General features: G+C 38.9%; 1 protein-coding gene across 3 annotated transcripts in view; it reads right to left on the bottom strand.

The window, feature by feature from the left end:
- Positions 1 to 2,128: 2,128 nt before the first annotated feature.
- LOC123598280 (TLC domain-containing protein 4-like) overlaps positions 2,129 to 21,821 on the bottom strand; it is a 71,020-nt gene continuing 51,327 nt past the window's right edge. For all 3 annotated transcript variants that reach the window (XM_045478367.1, XM_045478368.1, XM_045478369.1), the window contains exon 7: positions 2,129 to 8,003. In XM_045478367.1, the coding sequence (XP_045334323.1) occupies positions 7,685 to 8,003 (319 nt within the window). In that variant the 3' untranslated portion in view covers positions 2,129 to 7,684. The remainder of the gene's footprint in view (positions 8,004 to 21,821) is intronic.

Below are 21,821 nucleotides of genomic sequence, written 5' to 3'. Positions count from 1 at the left end.
CATTCAGACATCCTTTCTGTCCACAGCACAGTATACTTTTGAAACTGCTCATTTCATCCTCTAAAACCTCTCATGATGAACCTGACAACACAAATCATTCCACAAAGCTTAATCATTGGGCATAGTTGGGTTTTTAGGTAACTACAACAGACCAGGACTCGGCGTCTGCTGTGGGCTCAGGCAGTCCACCAGAATCACTGTTCCACTGGGGTGCCTGCTCAGTCCTGCCTCTGCATGGAGACATCCGTCAGGGGCACCCAGGTGGCTCAGTCAGTTAAGCATCTGACTTCAGCTCAGGTCATGGTCTCGTGTTCGTGAGTTTGAGCCCCATGTTGGGCTGTGTGCTGACAGCTCAGAGCCTGGAGCCTGTTTTCAAATCTGTGACTCCCTCTCTCTCTGCCCCTCTACTGCTCAGACTCTGTCTCTCAAAAAAATAAATAAATGTTAAAAAAAAATTCAAAAAAAAAAAGAGACATCTGTCAGCAGTGGGTGACACACTGCTAAGATGGAAAGATGATAGATTCATGCACACACACCATACCTGCATGTATATGCATACACAAAGACAAATACCATAGGATTTCACTCATAAATGGAATTTAAGAAACAAACCAGATGGTTACCGGAGTGGAGGTGGGTGGGGGATGGGTGAAATAGGTGATGGGGATGAAGGAGGGCAATTGTGATGAGCACTGGGTGTTGTATGGAAGTGATGAGTCACTAAATTCTACACCAGAAACCAATATTACACTGCATGTTACCTAATTGGGACTTAAATAAAATTTTGAAGGAAAAAAGGCATACACAATGAATGTTCATATTGCAATTTAATAAAGAAAAGACAAAAATTCTTGCAACATGTACACAAATTTCACCGTAGTCACTTTTGAGAAGTTCATGTCACCCAAAATGCAAAGCTTACCTGCATAGCATTTTATTACTTTGTTTTTCCTATTTCCTGAAGTTTACCTCTCCTTTTCTGTGTCATTCTTCCCAAATTTCCATCTATCCCTGAACTTTATACTCCCTAGAAATGCAGCCCATCACCCATATTACATTTCATTTCTCCCTACAAGTCCTCTTTGAAACTACTGCCCGGGTAATTTCTGGAGTGGTATAATTGGGTAAGAAGACAAGACTAGACGTGGAAGAATTTAGCGGGAGGCAGATGAGCAGAGGAAGGGGCTATTTCGCCAAGGTGGGAGTCAGGCTCCAAGCCTAGTAGCACTGTGTCGTAAGCAACCATGGGCTACTCAAGCAGCTGCGAAGAGTCTGATTTGTGAGGAGCATCTAGGAACAGATTATCAGTTACTAGAATGGGGGGAAATTGCAAATTTGCCAACTTGCTTATTTTGTGCATGTCCAAGACCCATGACAGGGAGGGAAAGCAGTAAGTTAACTTTGGTAAAGACGAAGGAACAGGAAATAAAGGGTGGCTCATGTTTGAGACCGCCTGAGGTGTGAGAGAGAGAGCACCCATTTACACTTGCTTCGAGGGGTTTTCAGTCCTTGTAATTTTACCTGTGGCCTATCTCCACTAACAGCTGTGGCTGCTATTTTAATTTTGAAATTCAGCTGTTCCTTTGCCAGTCTTGACACAACATTTTAGGCATGTTCTGAAGCATGACTCATGATACTCTTTCCAAAGGCTAAACCACTTCAGTATTCTATTCAATTAGCTCTCTGCTTCCTGATCTACTGGATATTCTTGGACCAAGATGCAAGATTAAGGCCAGGGGCAATTTGAGAAGGGAGGAATTTCAGCCAAGACATTTGGCAAAAAACACTTGAGACCGCATGAGAGGCCTAAAGGACACGGGGAGGGAGATTAAAAACATAACTGCCAAAGTTTTACCTAATCTAAAAGAGCCTATTGATTAGATAGCGCCATTCCTTCCATCAACAAGCATGACTATGCTGTCTGCTAGGCCTTCCGGGTTGTTCCAAGGCGGGGACCTCAGGGAGAGAAGGGAGGGAGCAGGGTGAACAAGTCCTATAAGCATCGTGAAGAATAAATAGGAGCTTTAGGATTCAAGAGCTAGAAGAGAGGACTGGGTTGGAGGAAAGTAATTTTCTCATCAATGTATTCATTAATTACTATTAAAGTGTACACTTTGCAGACTCGAACTTTTGCACTAAATAACTGTGGTTTTATTAATTTTCTCTCACAAAATACAAAGCTTCGCACCACATTAGTGTTCTAACACAAGAAAATCTGAAGGTTTTCCTTGGGAGGTGGGATGATTTATATATAGGATATTGGTTTTATACACATTCTTAAAATTCATATCAAATAAAATTGTCATGATAAAGGAATGCCAACCTTGTATAACATGCAGATTATTGCTTAGAAGTTGCATATACCTTAAATTGGCACACATATAAAGTATACAAACATTTGAAAATGTTAAGGGAATTACCTAGAGTTATTAAGTAATCCCCTCCAAATTAAGCACAACCAGAGATGAAAGTAAAGAATACTAAATTGCTATTTTAAATGCTGATAAATCTGAAGAACACTGATGTGTAAATTACCAAGTCTCACATTTTGTAAAGAAAACAAAGTTCTTCATTCAGCCTTATGGAAATAAATTAGAAGGCGTGTTCTCAAAGTGTTAAATGTATTTTGAAAGACTTCCAAAATCGTTCTAACAATTAAGTAGTAATGTGTATATATTCCCAGAAAAAAAATTGTATATATCACTATAGCTATCACATTTGCTGCAATTTTCGAGTAACTTTTTCAAATGAAATCTATGTCTAAAGGTTATTTTTACAAATTCTAATAATTACCAGAAAAACCTCATAACCATCCTAGTTACAAGTCAGTAAGAGAATATTATCTATGCAAAAATTCCTAAAGTAAAAAGCAGATATGACCACACTAGAAGCAAACCAAGCAAGAAACAGAAAAAATATAGCATATTTTATTTACAGTTATATTTTCAGGCTTCATTAACCAAGAAGCAGCAAACACCTAACGCGCGCTTAATTACAGAAAGAATTATGTAAAGATATAAAGAAAAACATATACAGATGATAATTAACGAGTTTTTAGCTAGAGGTATTGTATTTCTATCTTTAAGATTTAGAAATATTTCTCATTGTTTTTGGTCTTATATATAGGGCCTGATATCAAGACTGTCTACTGCTCAAGGGAATCAGTGTAAACATTTTCAATGCAAACCACCCAATCTTTAGCAGCTAGCCTTCAGTTCTTCATTGTTATCCAAAATATCTTCAAATAAAGGTACAACTTACTACCAAGGCTATATAGAGGCAGTTGGAAGTCTAGGCTGGAAAGGGACAGGGCTCAAGTCCTTGGGTGTTGCACTTGTAAAATATGCTGAGTAATCCACTTGCTGGTCAGCTTGTTTTTAAAGGATACACGACCATAACTAAATTTGGTCAACTAAAGAGCAGGACTCAGTAACGCTGCCATAGACACCTCAGTTCCTCCTCTTCCAGTCATAGGGTCTAAGGAAGAGCATTTAGATAATGTGCATGCCTGCAATGACTCCCCAGCTGAAACGTATTCTAAAGCTCTTCCTGCTGAGCCAGTTTAAGAAAGAGACTACAGATGTTTCTCAATAAAACTATAGTCTCATTAGCCTTGTCTCATCTTGTAACAAGTGTTATTAAGTACTAAATGGCTTCCAATAGCCTCTTAGCAATTATGGTTTGTCTGATTCCCACTTAAACTTACTGGAACGCTTCCCCCCCACCCCCCGCCCCGGAAGAACATACTTGAATACTTTGAAATTTGCCACAATAGGCTGGGAAGCTTAAGGGCATGGGGAAGCCTCGAGAGTTGACATTGAAAGGTGTTGGCATAAGACATGGAGGTGCCGATATCAGGGTGTTAAGAGGAGGAGATGGAAGGGCTGGGAGGATTCAGAAAGAAGCTTCTACATGATGGAGGAGCATCATGACTTTTAAGGGAAAATCAGTCGTGGTGTCTCCAACTCCAGGTCCTGCTGGCTTCCCACTGTTCTCACACGTACTACGTATGTTTCGTGTCAAAACTCACTTTCGGTAGCTTTAGTGTGCCTGTCGTCAACCAGCTGTGGGTAAGGCTGGGCGGTTTGTGCGTGTGCCCACGGTCTCCAGACACAGGAGGGGTCTCACTGCTGTGCTGGTTCATAACTACGGAGAAACACTGTGCCACATTTCTGATAAAATTCTACAAGTTTGCTTCTTCTGGAATTCAAAACATATAAATGCATAGTCTTCCACGAATACAAGTGATGATGTCAACAATGACATGGACTTTTCCATTTCAAGCAACAGAGTAAACCACTGATAAGCCAATTCATATGTATATTTATGTATTGGAGTTAAGAGTAACCTAGAAACAGAAATTTGTTCAAACGTTTAATAGTGTCTTTTGGAACATGTTTATTTCCCTCAAAAGCAAAACAGTACATGAATATTACAACTCTCCCCTAGACATCTCCATAAGACTGTTTCTAACCCAGGATGACAAATGGTGTAACGCATAAAGCTGGCCCTTCATGCCCGTGAAGGGACGGTTCTCCAAACACCGGATACACCTCAAAGAAAGTATCCAATTTAAAAACTGATAGTTTAGCAAAAGATTGAATCAAGTAGGTTAAAATTTAGAAAAGGATTTGATTCAAACACCCATATACTAGGCAGTTTTTAAAACTAGACCTTTACAATAGTACTGGGGCCTCCACGGTATATCAGTCACCCTTAGGAATGGTGAAGACATTATTATTTCTCTTAACACAGTGCTAGCCCAGGAAACAACAAAACTAAACAGGTGGAATAAAACAGGTGGAATAAAAATTGCATCTTAACTCACTATAAGGTATCAAGACACAACTTATGCAGGAGTTAATTTTTTTTTTACTCATATGTAACTCCATTTTGAGTTTTAAATAAATGCAAACAATACTCACTAGAAAGATTTTCGACACAAGAATGCAAACTCTATAAACTTAAACTCATAATTTTTAAATTCTCCCAAATATCAGATGCAGAATCTATGATCTTGCATGCTGATTTTCATTCATTTCTAAAATTTTGTAAGAATCGTTTATTTTTTTAGACTACTACATGTTCAAAGAACATCTTTATAGTTACAGGTTGTCACTAATCTTTTTCTATAAAAATAGAGTTGCTTAAAAATTTATACCAATTTGCTTTTATGTTCTACAAATATTTTAATAGAGTTGTTAAATATCAGAACGCCTAATAGAATCATTTAAATTAATCCATGTAGTCAAAATATTTAATATGTAAAATGTCTAGCAAAAGTTTGTCATTTAATAAATGAAAAATTCATCGTTTAATAAATGATATGTTCTGTCTTTAACGCCTTGTATCTTAGGTAGGTCGACACAATCCTAGAAGAGCGAAGTATAGTTCCTATGAAAATCTGATTTAAAGTAGCACGGCAGTTTGCAGTGTCTCTTCCATTTCATGTGCGTTGTGAGAGGAAACACGGAGCTTCTACTTTTGGGTATTGAATCTGGATGTTGAATTAGCTGTCATGCAGCCAGCATAAAATAAGAATTGCTGACCAAGGGAATGACAAACTTTAGTTCAAAGCATTGCTATTTTAAACACACTTGCTCACTGAGCAGCTATACTGATGAAAAGTACTGTCAATGAAAGTAAAAATGAAGTTCTAAGCATGAAGTAGCAAGCATAAAAACCCAAACTACTATATGGAAACTCACTGAGCAGTGAGTTTTATATTACAATACATTGCAATATATTGCTTTATACTGACTTCATTTTGTGGTGGGTTTAAAATCTGTTCAGAAACTATAGAAATATCCAAAGAGTCAAAAATATTTATTTCAAGTTTTGCTTCTTTCTAAAGGAATTGATTTCCAAAATAGTTTTCTAATATAAATGTGTTCCTTTTAAAAAGTCAGTTTTCTTGCAAAAGAGCAAGAAAAGAACAAGATAAAACCATGTGCTTTCCTACCCTCTCTAAACCACCAATACACATTTAAGTGCCTATGATGTGGAAGGCACAAGATTTGGTAACAAATTATCAATGTAATATCAGTAGCTTTAAAAGCAAATACCTATACTTTGCATTACTTTAAGTCATTCAAAAATAAGTATACCTAGTATAAGCTGATCAATTTGATTTTCTCACTGACTGAGATTTCAATTACTTTCTTTAAATGGTCTAAAACTTATCAGGCTCTATCTGCATTAGACAGCCAGATCAAATCAAATCAAATCAAGTCAAATTAAATCAAAGTTGATTCATCATAACATGAACAATGAAAGAGAATCATTCTTCTACCAACTGAGAAACTGAGTGGATTCGATCTTTTGGTTTGGGTTCAATTAAATTCAAGTATCTGTCACTGGTTAAATTTCTTTTTTTCTTACGTAAGAACAATCATTAAAGTCAAGTACTTGAGAAAAATAAAGGCAATAATAGATAACTATATAATTCTATATTTGGGTTGCAAGAATCAAAGAAAAAGCAAACATATACTTACACACACACACACACACACACACACACACACAACCCAAAAAACAAAAAACCAGAGTCCCTAGTCATGTATTATCGCATAAGACAAGAATATTGGTGATCAGAATACTTGGATTAAATTATCTATTTTTTTTCCCTGTACTTTAGGAAAGATAGAAAGTCAAAGCACTCAAAATATTGACTAAGCAAGCATGGGTGTGAACTGTGAATAAAATGTGAATACTGATTTTTTAGAGTTTCGGTCTCATCAAGGAGAGGCCTACCTTAGAAGCATGATATATACATACTGCATAACACTTTGGTGCTGATGATGTTGGGTTCTGAACTTAGCGGAGGTTTTGCAAATAGAAATCATATTTTTTTTTTCATGGAAAAAGTGCCAGGGAAACCGAGACAGCAGTGTTAAAGCTTTTTTCTTAATGATTCCTCTTATTAGCCTAAATAGTCATCTACAACATGCATTTTTAGAAAGAGGAATTCATCTCTCAAAGAGCTCTGAAAGATCTGTCTTAAGCCTTACTACAAATAAAAAAGCAGTACTTTTATAAAATGTTAAAAATAGAAATAATAAAGTGAGGCCTGAAAAATCGAAAAATGAAAGAAGTATTTTCCATGACTGAACTAATTAAATATTCCCAAAGCAAGCAAAATACTTCACCATTAATAGATGATAGAATATCTAAACAAAAAAATACATTATTACTAATAGCCTAAGAAAAAGAACAGCTCAACAATTCAGAAATTAAACCCTCCACAGGTATTGACCGCCATAGCACAAAATGAGCGCAGTACAATGAAAGGTTGAGAGCTATTTACAAATTTAAAAGCAGTTTCCATTCTTTCAGGAAACCTGGTGACACAAAACAAGCGCATCAAATTAGAATAGTCATCTTTTCACAGAGAAAAATACCAACGCAGGTTAACAGATTTCTGGAACGATTCGCCACTATAATTTTTTTATTTGAACCTTTAAGATTTTATCCATGCTTATAATGCAGAAGAAAATCAGAAACGAAATTTTGGACTAAAAGCTAAGTTTTAGTTTCTCTTTTCTAAAGGTTAAAAAAAAAAGAAAGCACTGAAACCCTCGATAACAAGTATAATTAATAAGAAGCACAAGAACATGCCGAGAATTCATCCTATCAGTAGATATAATGCGGGTAGTAATAAAGTATGCTTATCAATAGCCAACTTTTAGTCAAGTTTTCCATTCTGAAGACTACTTTTGGCTTTCTCTTGTCTGATGAGAGAGATGACTTTGACGCAACCTTTTGTAATTTTGATCATCCACATGACATTCATCACATCCAAAACAATACAAGTAGAGATCCAGGAGCATTGGATTAAAAATCCAAGCCTTATGTAGGCTTCTGTTCCTAACACAGAATACATGTAGCTATAAAAAGGAAGCATCGAGACAATCCGCACGATGAAGAACACCACTGTCATGAGAATTCCATTGATGACGTTAGCCTTGGAAAACTTAGGATACTTCAGAGCTTCAAAGAACCACCTGGAAAAAATTTTTAAAAGCATCACATTTACTCTGCATCGCTGAGGATTAACCATTTTAATTTTAGTTTCCAGTTTTTAAAATTCAGTGAACATCCCCCCTAAGATTTATATGGAGAGGCAAAGGGCCTAGAATAGCCGACACAATACCGAAAAGGAAGAAAGTTGGCAGACTCATACTACCCACTTTCAAGACTGACTTGCTATATAAAGCTACAGTTATCAAGACAGCATGGCATTGGTGAAAGATCAACAGTGTTAGCTTGGAAATAGACCCACAGAAATATACTGAGCTGACTTTTGGCTATGGTGTAAAGGTAATTCAATGGAGAAAGGATCATTTTTCCAACAAACAGCTGGAACAAATGGATGTTCAGATGCAGAAAAATGAACCTACACAGAGACCTCACACTTTGCACAAAAAATAACTCAAAAGGAACCACAGACATAAATGTAAAATGAAAAACTATGAAACTTCTAGAAGAAAACCCAGAAAAAAATCTGCATGATCTGAGGTTTGGCGATAGTACTTTAGATATAACACCAAAAGCACAAACCGTAGAAAAAAAAATGTTGATAAGTTGGACTTTACTAAAGTTAAAAACTTGCTCTGTGAAAGTCACTGTTAAAATAGACACCCACACACTGGAAGAGAATATTTCAAAATACATACAGGATAATATACCCAATGTATGAAAAGAACTCTTACAACTCAACCATAAGGCAACAACCCAATTAAAACATGGGCCAAAGACCTTAAACACTTCATCAGGGAAGATACACAAAAGGAAAATAAGAATATGATAAGATGTTCAACATCATTGGTCATTAGAAAACTGTAAATTAAAACAATGAGATACTACTGCATATTTATAAACATAACTAAGATCCCAAAATCTGAAAATCCCGATTGCTGGCAAGGATATGGAACAACAGGAACCCTCAAGCATTGCTGGTGAGAATAAAATGGTAAAGCCACTTCGGAAAACAATATGGCAGTTACAATGCTAAACATATTCATAGCATACAACCCAGCAATCACACTCTTAGGTACTTTTCCCAACTGATTTATGTCCACACAAAAAAATGAATGCAAACATACATACAATATGGATCTAGAATATTTTTTACTACCAGAAAGTAAGAAAGTGCTCAAAAGCAAAATGATAAGGTTATATCAAAGGGCCACAGAAGCCAAGTGAAAGAATTCAATGGCAAAAGCTATAACATTCTGAACAAAGTAAACAATGAATAAATAATGTGATATTGGATTTAAAAAAAAACCTGATGTATAAAATAAATATTCATGGATCCATAGTAATATAAACAAATGAAGGAATTAATGATTGGAGGAGAAAAGATAAATATACCGTACAGAATGATTACAAATGATTTATGTAGATATTGTAACCTCAACGAGTTGAAACATAACTCCCACTGCTATTCACAGGGACTCCCTTCCAGAGTTCAGTATAGAAGGCAGGTGATGTAGTAAGAGTAACTTTAAAACAGAAATGTGACAAACTCTACTTCAGCCAGGTGAGCAAGGTGAACATCAACAGTGATAAGTCATGTTTATAGTGTTCAGGCCTGGCACGCTGTCGTGAGAATGGCACTTTACTTCCACTGTCTTCTTCCAAAAACCCATAACCCGAGTCTAATGATGAGGAAAACATGAGACAAATCCAAATTGAGAACTACTCTGCAAAACACCTGACCGGGACTCCTCAAAAAACAACCAAAGTCTGAGAAACCATCACAACAGAGAGGAGTCTTTGGGAACCTTCTGTAACATCCTTGCAACTTTTGGAGACGTCTAAAATTATTTTTTTATTTTAATTTTTTTCAATGTTTGTTCATTTTTGAGAGACCGAGCACGAACAGGGGAGGGGCAGAGAGAGGGGGAGACACAGAATCTGAAGCAGGCTCCAGGGCTCTGAGTTGTCAGCACAGAGCCCGACATGGAGCTCGAACTCATGAACCGTGAGATCACGACCTGAGCTGAAGTCGGATGCTTAACCAAATGAGCCACCCAGGCACCCCTAAAATTATTCTTAAATAAAGCTTCTTTTTAAAATTGCAGTACTTTCTCTATTCTACTTTTTTTCTCCTTAAAAAAAAGATCTTGCCTAATTTTACCTCATTATTTTAGAGATTAAGTTGTAACTATAGTAAAATATGTCCATGTATCTTAATATTTAACTTGGCTGAATTTGTTATGACTAAGCTAGAAACTGCTCAGCCTCGGTAGCTAAAGCTTAACAGTTGAGAAAACCTTAAAATATTTTACTAAGAGAGATCAAAAGATCAAGTAGGAGTAATTGGTAGGATAAGAGGTATGTTACAATTTCTAAGTGTACGTAGGGTGACAAGAGAGAAGCTCAATTATTCAAGGCAATTAAAAGAGAAACTATTTAGGCAGCAATGGTCAAATTAATAAAATATCACAAATGGGAAAAGCGTCACTGAAGCAGTGAAGTCAAAATCTTTTGTTCTAATCCAGATCTTCCATCCTACAGTCTCCTCTACTCCAAGGACTTCCCGTTACCCTCAGCCATTCACCTCTTCGACTATACGGTGGCCTTGGGATCACTCAAATGACCTCTGTCATCGCAACCCTTAGCATCCCACGTTTCACTTTGCCCATTTCCACCTAAAGCCATTCTTTGACCTCCTGACTCTCAAGTCCCTCAGTATCAGCCTTGACTTTGATTACTTCCGTTCCTACCTCCCTGACCTTGGTTGGCTTCAGAAGACCTATCAGCACCCTCAGGTCTCTCGCCACTTCACCCATCCCACCCTTGTTGCCTACCTCCAAAAGCTCATCACACCAGCTTTCCCAGGCACGTCACATACACCGCAGGTGGGTGCTGTGCTCTGCAGACAGGCTGCCGGGGCTCAGAGCCTGCCTCTGCCACTTAACACCTTCATGGGCTTTCCTGTTATTGACCTCTATGCCTCAGGTCTAGCTCTACAAACCTGGGGACGACGACAGGACCTCCTTTTTGCTAGGAAGCTGTTATGACACACAGTAAGAATCTCCCCCTGCCATATTAAGAACTCAATAAATAACTATTCCTCACCCACATATATTTTTTTAAATGTTTATTTTTGAGAAAAGGAAGGTCAGAGCATGAGCAGGGGAGGGGCTGAGAGAGAATCTGAAGCAGGTTCCAGGCTCTGGGCTGTCAGCACAGAGCCGAACACAGGGCTCGGACCCACAAACTGTGAGATCATGACCTGAGCCGAGGTTGGAGGCTGAGCCAGCCAGGCGCCCCTCCTCACCCATACGGATATTAAGGGAAATGGCAGGCACAACTATAATTTAAAGAGAGCTGGGCTTCTGCTGAATTCTCAAGTTTGCTTTAGTCCCTTTACTTAACTCTACACTCTCCATAAAGTGCTTCCAACCTCTGTGTCACCACTCAAGTCACTTCTCTTCCTCATTCCTTTCTACCTCTTAGTCCCTGCAGAGGAACTGGCCTCTTCTAACTACTGAGGTATTAAGGTTCCATCAAGCATGAATTCCCCAAACTCTGACCTCAGGGTCTCAAAACTTCTTTTCGGGCACCTTTACCTTTATACTCAGATGTATACTTCTTTGCCATGCTCAGGACCCCACTCCACCTTCTGGGACTTTAGTCCATCAATTCTCCCCTTCCTCTGTTCCATCTAGATCGATCCTTTCTTCTTTCTCACCAACATGCTCAATTCTAATCCAAAAGTCTCTCCTCTGCTTGTCTTCCCTATCAACTTTTTGAAAGAGAAGTCAACAGTATATTCACAGACATTTTTGTGATACTTCACAGCCCAGTACAATATGATCACATTCCCCTGCAAAGGAACTGGTCACCAGTGGCTTCCCCAGGCCCAAGACAGTGGGCTCACCTTAGCCTTCATCTCAGGTGGCCTTTCTATAGCATATGACACTGCCAACCATCACACTTCCGTCTCTCCTGACTTCCATGATACTATTTCCTCTTGATTCCCTATAATCACACTTCTCAGTCTCCACTTCTTCTGCCTGTCCCTTAAATATGTGTGCCCCCAGGGGCGCATGGGTGGCTCAGTCAGTTAAGCGTCTGACTTCAGCTCAGGTCATGATCTTATGGTTCGTGAGTTAGAGCCATACTGGGCTCTGTGCTGACAGCTCAGAGCCTGGAGCCTGCTTTGGATTCGGTCTCCCTCTCTCTCTGCCCCTCCCCTGCTTGTGCTCTGTCTCTCCCTGTCTCAAAATATAACCATTAAACAAAATTTTTTTTTTAATATGTGTGTCTCCCAAACACCATTCCCTTCTATATGTGCTACCAAGGTCATTTCATCCACTCTCAGAGGCTCACCACCCTAGCACAAATCTTTGACTTCAAGTTCTGTCACACAGACTACTTGTAGTTGCATATTTCTAAGTTACTGTTGAACATTTTCACCTAATTTTTGGTGAGCATTTACAAATCACAAATTCTCAAATATGCCTAAAACTCAACATGCCAAGAATCAATACCTTACTCCCTGCCTGGCAACCCCTCCTCTACATTACCACCACCATAAAACCTGCCTGTTTCTCTTCTGACCCTCCCAATCATTTGTTTGTTTGTTTGTTTGTTTGTTTGTTTTTGACACATGGAAACATTTTTATTTTCATGAATAAATGCCATTCTAATATAAAAATTAAGGAATTTGCACAAGCAAGCTTTCATATAACACTGAGCCATGCAAAATTGTTTTGTATAATTAAATGGCCATATTTCAGACAGCCAGATAAGATTAGAAAGAGTGCTGGGGCCATCTTTTCAGTACAGTTTGTGTGTTCGTGTGTCACAAGCATCCCAATGTCTGCTTTTTCTTTGTTCAAATTCAGGTCTTTCTGTGAAAAATGCGCGTGTGTGTGCGTGCGTGTGTGCGTGCATGTGCGTGGTTTGTAGATTTTATTGATTGATGAAACTGAAGTATAGTTGACATAACATAGTATATTAGTTTCAGGTATACAACATAGTGGTTCCACATTTGTATACACCAGAATTGATCACCACAGTAAGTCTAGTTAATGTTTATCATACAAAGCTGATACATTATTGATTGTATTCCCCACACTGTACCTTACATCCCCACTCATTTTATAACTGGAAGTTTATACCTACTGATCTTCCCAATCTTCAACAACGGTGTCACCAATGACTTAGTCATCCAAATCAGAAACTTGCAGTCACCCTAGACTATTTCCACAGTCTGTAACCAAGCCCTATTTTATTTGCTAAAAGTCTTCCTTATCCCTTCCTGATTCATTCCATACCCGCTGCTGCCATTATAATTTTTGGTCCTCAGTATGTCTTACCTCGATGACTACATTGACCTAACTGGTCTCCCTTGATTCTAGTCTTTTCTCTTTTCATAAGTCCTATATTTGGTCCAGACTACTTCCTGTTCTCCAAGCACTTCATGTACTTTCCAAATTTTTGATTGTGTGGAAAGGTGATTATGTAAAAATCCAGACTTATGGAACTTGTCCTTTGGCTTTACTATGCAATCACCAACCATATTCATCGTCTGCCAATTTTTCCATGTGACTAGTGCCTGGTCTTTAAGTCAGTCTCTTTTAAAGGGAAGAGCTCATATATTAATACAAGGTGAAATAATATTTGTATACTCTTATCTTCCTCTCTCACGTCATAAGGACCACTTATTTTGTTGGCGTCTACATCTTCCCTAATTTGAACACACTTTCATTCCATCAAATAAAGGCTAACAGTTTGTGAACATATGTATTGAAGCTGAAAGGGAAACAGGCAGGAAGAAGAAGGAAGACATGCATGTGAGAAGAAAGAACAGAGGGAAAACACTCTTTTACCCACCATCCACAGTTATTACTAAGACAGGTGTACAGGAAAGATAGAAAATTGTAGGCGTTTATAATCTTCACCCAACCCCACAGAGAAAAATCTGTCTTTGGTCATTTAGCACTTCTTCCTCCACTGCCCTTCTAAAGAAAATTGAATCTTTCAATTAAGTCCTGGGAATTAACTGTGCAGAGTGTGGTACTAACTACAAATCATGTAAAAACAAGGTATTATTTGGTGTAATTCACATCTGGAAAGAGCAGGAAGGTTCTTTGCAGATAGAGAAAGAAAAAATGTGAGGAAAGAGGATGGGATCATAGAATCAATCCCTCCACACAGCAATGGTTCGGGGAGTTTCTGGAGTTGGGAGTTAAGGATGAGAAGTTTGAATGAGCCTTGGGAAAACTGCAGGGTCTTGGAGATATTGTGAGTTCAAGAGGAGCGAAGAGAATTTTAAGAAGTGTTTCTGTGAGTAACAAACGATCTTTGTTGACATCCTTGGAAAAACTCCAAAAAGGTTTTGGATGCTGTACTGTTTCTGGGACTCTACACAGAGACTGGGCAGTGAGCTGACCCTGGTTATATCCTGGTTGCAAATGTAATTCTTTCAGGCATGTAAACACTGGTATTTAATATTAATCCTGAAATTTTAGGGGTTCAGGAACTTAATTTTAGAAAAGTTGCCCCACAACCCAATATTATTTTGGCTCTCCTTCCCCTTCTAAACTATTCCTTCATTGTATGTAGTCTTCCTTATCTTATGCTTCAATTCTAGACACTCAACTTTATCACTTAAATACCATCTTTTCTCATGGCTTCAAATGTCACCTCTACCTGATCATCCCAAAATTCCTCTCTGTACCTCTCACTACATTTCCACTCAGATGCTCTGTTTGTCCTCTTATCTAACATCTCCAGGCCAAATCCACCACCTTCCCCGCCCCCAGTCTTCCTCATACTCCGTATCTTTTCGTGGTCAATTCCTCAAAGGTATATAGTTAAGTGATCTTAAACTCATCCCTTTTATCTACCTCTAATTTCTCATCCATTGCCAAAATCCCCTTTTCTTCCCTGAAAATCTCTATTTAGTTGTCTTTTCTCTATCCCCACAGCCTAATTTGGACTCCTATTTATTTTCAGGACTAATGAAATCACACCATTCATTCACAAAACTAAGAGCTGTCTGCTAACCTCCTAACTCTACATTTTGCCTCCAATCTTCCAATCTATCCTACAAATACCAAAAACTACAATTAACTCAGGGCTATTTTCAGAATGTCTTCCTCTACTAGACTACATTCTCACTGTCCACTGGATCAAGTTCAATCAGCTCTCTCTGACACTCAATACCCTCTATGCCTATCCACCCTCTTCCTAAGGCATACTCTTTAATCCTACAAGTCTGGGTTTCTCTTTCACATGGCATGTTTATGTCACTTTTTAAAAACTCGTGTTCATTTCTTCCTGCTTGAATGGAGGGCCTCCCCTCCCCACCCACTTCTAAAATCATCCCAAAACATTTTAAGGATAGCTCCCACCTTCTCAGGTGAAGACTTGCATGGCAAATATCAATCAATGATAGATTTTAAAATGTGGTCCCTGGACCTCTGAGACTTTTTGGAGGGGGTACAGGGGAAAACTATTTTCATAATAATATTAAAATATTATACACCTTGCTCCTTGGGCTGACTTCTATAACGACGGTGCAAAGCACTGGTAGATAAACCTGGCATCTTAGTGCAAATCATGGCAATGGCACAAAATGGTACTAGTAGACATTGCATTCTCTCCTGCCACACTCTTGCAGTTTAAAACAAAACAAGGGACTAAAAAAATAAAAATAAAAAGAAAAAAAAAGTTAAAAAAAGGGGGGGGGGGATAAAGCCAGTTTCACTTAAGAACGCCCCTAATGAAGAATAATAATTTCATTGAATCATGGCCTTTGAGTATATCGTTTTAATATTCTGTGTGATGAAATGGGAAGTATATACAACACACGTCTGCTACAAAGTATAATAGTTGTCTGGCGGAAATACCCTTGGATGATGATTTGAATTGTGAGCTAAACTACATGCTTTTTCCATGGACCATCATTTGTACTTGAAAAAAAAAAAAAAACCCTGAAAAACTATGGTTATTTCAACTCGGGTATTTGGCAGGCGTTTTCTCAAAAATGAAAAGTGAGTTTGTCACATCGAGAGAAGAAGCTTGTATTTGTTGCCAATAACAGAATTTGAACTTTCAAATGAAAATCAGATTTTTGGAAAATTTTTATCTGCCACTATGAATTTGGTAGCCTCCCAATACTTAGACTTTTTAAATGAGATCAGTGGTGATACTAATGTGACGTTTTTTAATATTACTAATAAATGTACCAACATTTGGAAGACCTACATAACTCAGCGACCCAAACGGCCAAATGACCAAGGCATGATGTTACATAATTAGGCATGTGCAAAAGATTCAAAGTGCAAGAAAGACCAATGGACTTGAATGTAACTATGTATAGAAAGTTTGTTGATATGGTTTCAGATTCTACATTTAACTAACCTTTAAGAAACTACCTCTTGGTGTATTTTGGTGTAACGTTCAAGAAGAATATCCACGATTATGTGAAAAGGCTACTAAAGTGTTTCTACCTTTTCCTACTACGTTATTAACTCTGAGAGGCCAGGGTTTTTTGGTTTTTTTCATGTGCTTCTACCAAAACAACGTTTCCCAACAGACTGAAAACAGAGCCAGCCCTGAGAATCCGGCTAAATACCATCATGCCAGACACCAGAAAGATCTGCAAAAATGTACACCCGGGACACTGTTCCCTCTAGGATTGTTTTCATTTTGGCAATGTAGTTATTTTTCATACAAAAAACACATTATGTTGACATAAAATATTATTGTTGCTATTAAATGAATTAATAAATATTTTTAATGTCGCAGTCTGAAGTTCCAATCTGGCAAATATCAATAGATAGAAGCCCACAGGAAATAAAAGTTCATTCAAGTCCTCAATAATTTATGAGATCTACAAGTTTGAGAGCAGCTGTTTTATACCATTAATACCAGCACTTTTTTGTTTTCACATAATGTCTTGTTTTACTAGCTCATTATTTTCTATTTTTAAGTCCTATTTTCTCAAACACAGACACACCACTAGACACCATACTTGAAGGTCCCGGAAGGCAGGGACTGGGACATTTGGGTACTGAGGAGGTATTTAGTAAGTACTGAATTCACATATCAAGGAGCATATGTACAAAGTTCTTATAAGATATTGAATTTTAATATCAATGCAATGCATAAATATGTCCTCATGACAGTTCATTGCATTTAGGGAAGAAAGAAGTTACCACCACTGAATTAGTTTTTATAAAAAGAAACCTGATGCACGGGTATAACTCAGCAGCAGAAATTTAACTGAAGCCCAGGTGTCTAAGCTTTATTTTAGTCCTCTTCCCTCTAGAAGCCACCACATGCATCCCATGTGTCTTCTTAAATTATACAAAGCTCCAAAATAGAGAAAACATAAAAATACCACAAACTCTAAAGAAAACAATTAACCAACAGAAAACTCTGAGAGCTTAAGTGGCTGCGCTTGATTTTGTTACTATCTGCTTGCTCTTCCGTGATACCATTTCTTGTTCACATTCCAAACACACTTCTCCCTTTCTTAATTTACTAAAGACTCAAAGATTTTAGATAAAGGTGTAGAATTAAGCTATCTCTAATTTTATGAGTTCTCAGAAAGTTTCAAACAAAAACAAATTGAAGTTCCTTTAAGCGTCAGTTAATTTTCTCCTGCTTCAAAGTCTCATAATCTGAATCACATTCAAGAGATGCTAAAGTTTAACTGATCACTTCCCAGGGGTCATTTTTTCAAAAAGCAATTAAAGGCTACTATGTGCCAGACAATGTTGGAGTGCTGGACCATGCAAAGTTGAACAAAATTGCACCCTTGATCTAATCAACACAGAGATGAACCAGAAGAAACAGAGAGAGAGAGAGAGAGAGAGAGAGAGAGAGAACATTATCATAAAATACACTAATCCTAATGGGGTAAACGTATGTCACTATTGCAGAAGCACAGGTGAGGGACACCCAGCTCAACCCAAAAGAGATGGGATTCAGTGATGGAAATAATCCTCAGGCTGAGTCTTGAAGGATGAGCCAGGAGACCTTTTCAGCATATGGACAAGTTGGAATGAGAGGAGATTTTGGAGGGAAAAATGTGGTGGAAAGAGAGAAGACAGCTATTCTTGGAAAATTTTGTATCACATTGAAGAGCCCACATCTTATCCTGTAATGCAGCAGGAGCCACTGAGGGGATTCAACCAGGGAAGCTGCATGTTCGTTTTTGGGTTTTAAGGGGATCATCATGGAAGATACTGATAGAGAAGAGAGACAAAAGGAGAACAGGACCGGAGACAGGTAGACGATCTAGAGCAGGGATCAGCAAAACTTCTTCCACAAAGAGAGAGCAGACATAAAGTAAGAGGTTTTGGAAGCTGTATGGTCTCTGTCACAATCAACTTTGCTGTTGCAGTGTATCAGCAGTCATGTAAACAAGTGAACAGAGCTGTGCCCCAATAAAACTTCATTTGCAAAAGAACAGCAATGGGTTTGGCCCTCGAGCCTTAGTTTGCCAACCTGCAGTCTAGAACAGCACTGTCCTAAAAATCTTTCTGCAGTAACGAAAATGGTCTATGGATGTGCTACCCAATTCAGTAGACACTAGCCACATGGGGCTGTGAAGCATTTAAAATGTTACAAGTTAGACTGAGAACTGAATTTTTAACATAATTTAAATGTTAAATAGTTACATGTGCCTTGTGGTTACCCTACTGGGTAGTACAGGGTTAGAGTACTGGTACAGTAGCTTAGGCAAGAGATGATGATCGAGGGCACTGACAGGAGAGATGGAGAGTCAGTGGCCAAGGCAAGAAATATTTAGGAGGTTTTCTGGTAAGACCTGGTGATGGACCAAATGTGGGTAAGGGAGAACAGTCAAAGGTGATTCCCATATATCGAGCGGGAGTGACCAAGAATGGCTGGGCCACATGCTGAACGAGAGGATATGAGACTACAGAGGGAAATATGTTGCATTCTATTTTAGACATGTTGAATTTGATGTGCCACCTGGGAGGAGAAAACACTTGACTAAGACACAAAGAAGTGCATAGTATTAAATATGTTCTTTTTGAGGAGAAAACAACTGTAGTACAGGGATGTTAAATAACTTACCCAAGGTCAGGGCAGGTAAGTGGCAAGGTTGAATTGCAACTTGAGTGTATTTGATTTTAAAACTCACACATTGCTCATTATGCCGAAATGAGCAAACAGGTAATCGCTGCTGCCTTGAAAATAGAACTCACCCCAGGGAGAAGCACTGGGCCACCCCAGAGGAAGATCAGTGGGCCCAGAAGAGAGCCTCAGGGAACACCAGCATGTACGGAACTGTCTCTTACTAAGGAGAGTGAGAGAGGATGGTCAGAGAAATACAAGGACCAGATGAGTGCAGTGTCATGAAAGCAAAGGGAGTTGGGCCTTAGAGAGGTGAGGAATAGCATCGAGTCCACAGAGAGACACAAGACAGGCACCAAGGGAGTTCACTCGATTTTGCAACTAGAAGTCACTGGTGCCTCTAATGAAGCGGTTCCAGCAGAATGACAGAGGAGGAAGCCTAACTTTAATGAGTTAAAGAGCAAAAAAGATACAAAAAAGTAGAGAAAGTAAGCATAGACTATGCACTTCCAGTTTAGCATACTGAATATGTACGTCATTTAGAACTTATTGAACATATACCAAATGGCAAGCACGAAATCTCATTGAATCTCACAACAAACTGTGAGGCCTATAGGCATCGTTATCCCTGTTTTATAGGTAAGAAACCAGGCTTAGAGAGATTAAATAGTCTTCCACTCATGTCCAATGGTAAGTGGGAGAGCTTGGGTCTGAATGTGGGTCTTTTGACTTCAAAGAACGTGCTCTTTGCTCTATACTTCCACGATTTCAGTCTTTGAGGAATGCAGAAGAATTATTATTTTAAAAAATTAAATGGCAGAGTCCAAAGAACTGATTATCTTCCTCAAAAAATAAGATTACAGGGGCGCCTGGGTGGCGCAGTCGGTTAAGCGTCCGATTTCAGCCAGGTCACGATCTCGCGGTCCGTGAGTTCGAGCCCCGCGTCAGGCTCCGGGCTGATGGCTCAGAGCCTGGAGCCTGCTTCCGATTCTGTGTCTCCCTCTCTCTCTGCCCCTCCCCCGTTCATGCTCTGTCTCTCTCTGTCCCGAAAATAAATAAAAACGTTGAAAAAAAAATTTTTTTTAAAAAAAATAAGATTACATAGGGGTGCCTGGGTGGCTCAGTCGGTTAAGCGTCTAACTTTGGCTCAGGTCATGATCTCACGATTCATGGGTTGGAGCCCCGCGTTGTGCTCTGTGCTGACAGCTCAGAGCCTGGCGCCTACTTCAGATTCTGTGTGTGTCTCTCTCTCTCTCTCTCTGCCCCTCTCCTGCTCATGTTCCCTCTCTCTCTCAAAAATAAGTAAATGTTAAAAAAAGATTACACCATCCGCAACAGTGGCATACAAAATAAGATAGTGTATAAGCACTTGGGAAAGAAAAGGTTAAGCAGCAGATCTATAACCCATTCTTTCCTGTTTTGCGGGTGGAAGGACCACTCCTCCCCCTTCCCCCACCACCTTTGGCAAGAAAAAAAGATCAGGCTAATTGCTTGGTAAGCATACTAATGACAGGCCTCCCGATAAATAGACTAATGGTATGTGTTGCTGGAGAGTCTCATCCACGAATGCTTTTAGGACTTAACCTACTCTAGGATTGCTTATGGCAAACACACCTAGGATGTACAGATTTATGGGGCCTGACCCTCTGGGGAATGTTACATAAGTTATGTAATTATCTGAGTATTATATGGAGATGTGTCATAACCAAGAAAGGTCCTTCGATGTCCGCAATACGAACTATGCATATTGTTTATGGCCCTCATAGATAACTTCCAGAGTGTGCCCAATGCAAAAAGGACCCAGGGGGCCATTTTGATGTATCAGGATCCTTGAGATTATTAGTAAGGTTTAATACCGGATATATTCTCTAACTCACATGAGTCTGATTTGACAGTTTCAATTCTCTGGGTTATCTCTATACTACGCCACAAAAGGCTACATGCAGTCATGGGAGCCTCCCCTGGCTTGGGACTTTGACCTAAGATTTTAAAGATAGGTAAATTTTTCAAAGATGGAGGGTAAATGGATGATGTGAATAAAGAAAGAAACGTCAGAATAACCCAGAGGTGCATGAGACAGTAAGTGTTCAAACCTGACTCTAATGAGTAGTAAGAAATAAGGTTGGAGACACAGAGAGCATGCTGCAATGAATGTCAAAGAGAAGAGTCTAAACAGGATTCAGTTTGTGGAAGAAAATAAGGTATAGAAAATGGAACACAGGGAACACTACGTCGGCAGCACTGTGAGGAAAGGATTGAAGAGAGGGTGAGTCTGGAACAAGGGAAGTCAGTTGGAAGGCTATGGCAGTAAGTGAACCATGGACATCCCGAAGGTCCCCAACTAGGACCATGGATATGGAGTGAAAGGAACAGCCAACACTGCACAGAAAAAAACATCAGTAGACCTCGTTAAATGACAGGATAAGGGTAATAAAGCCTCATTACAAATCCATTGGCAAATATGAGTAACTACCTCCCTCCATGAGGTGGAGCTTAATTCCCTCTCTCCCTTGAGAGTGGGCTACATTTTGTATCTTGCTCTTAAAGAACAGAGTAAGGAAAAGAAAAAACTTCACAGTGGAGAAACCTGGCAAATACCACCTCAACCATGTGATGAAAGTTCAAATCCCCACTGATGTCAAGTGGACGCATGTACCTCCTGATACGATGTGATGACAAGGGCACTCTTCCTCCATGGAATTCCTCCCCAAACCTCATAACCTCCATCTAGTCATAAGAAAAACAGA

This window comes from Leopardus geoffroyi, chromosome C1 (genome assembly GCF_018350155.1).
Source record: "Leopardus geoffroyi isolate Oge1 chromosome C1, O.geoffroyi_Oge1_pat1.0, whole genome shotgun sequence".
Lineage (NCBI taxonomy): Eukaryota > Metazoa > Chordata > Mammalia > Carnivora > Felidae > Leopardus > Leopardus geoffroyi.
The sequence above is the reverse complement of the archived record's forward strand: the minus strand, read 5'-3'. Positions and strand labels throughout refer to the sequence as shown.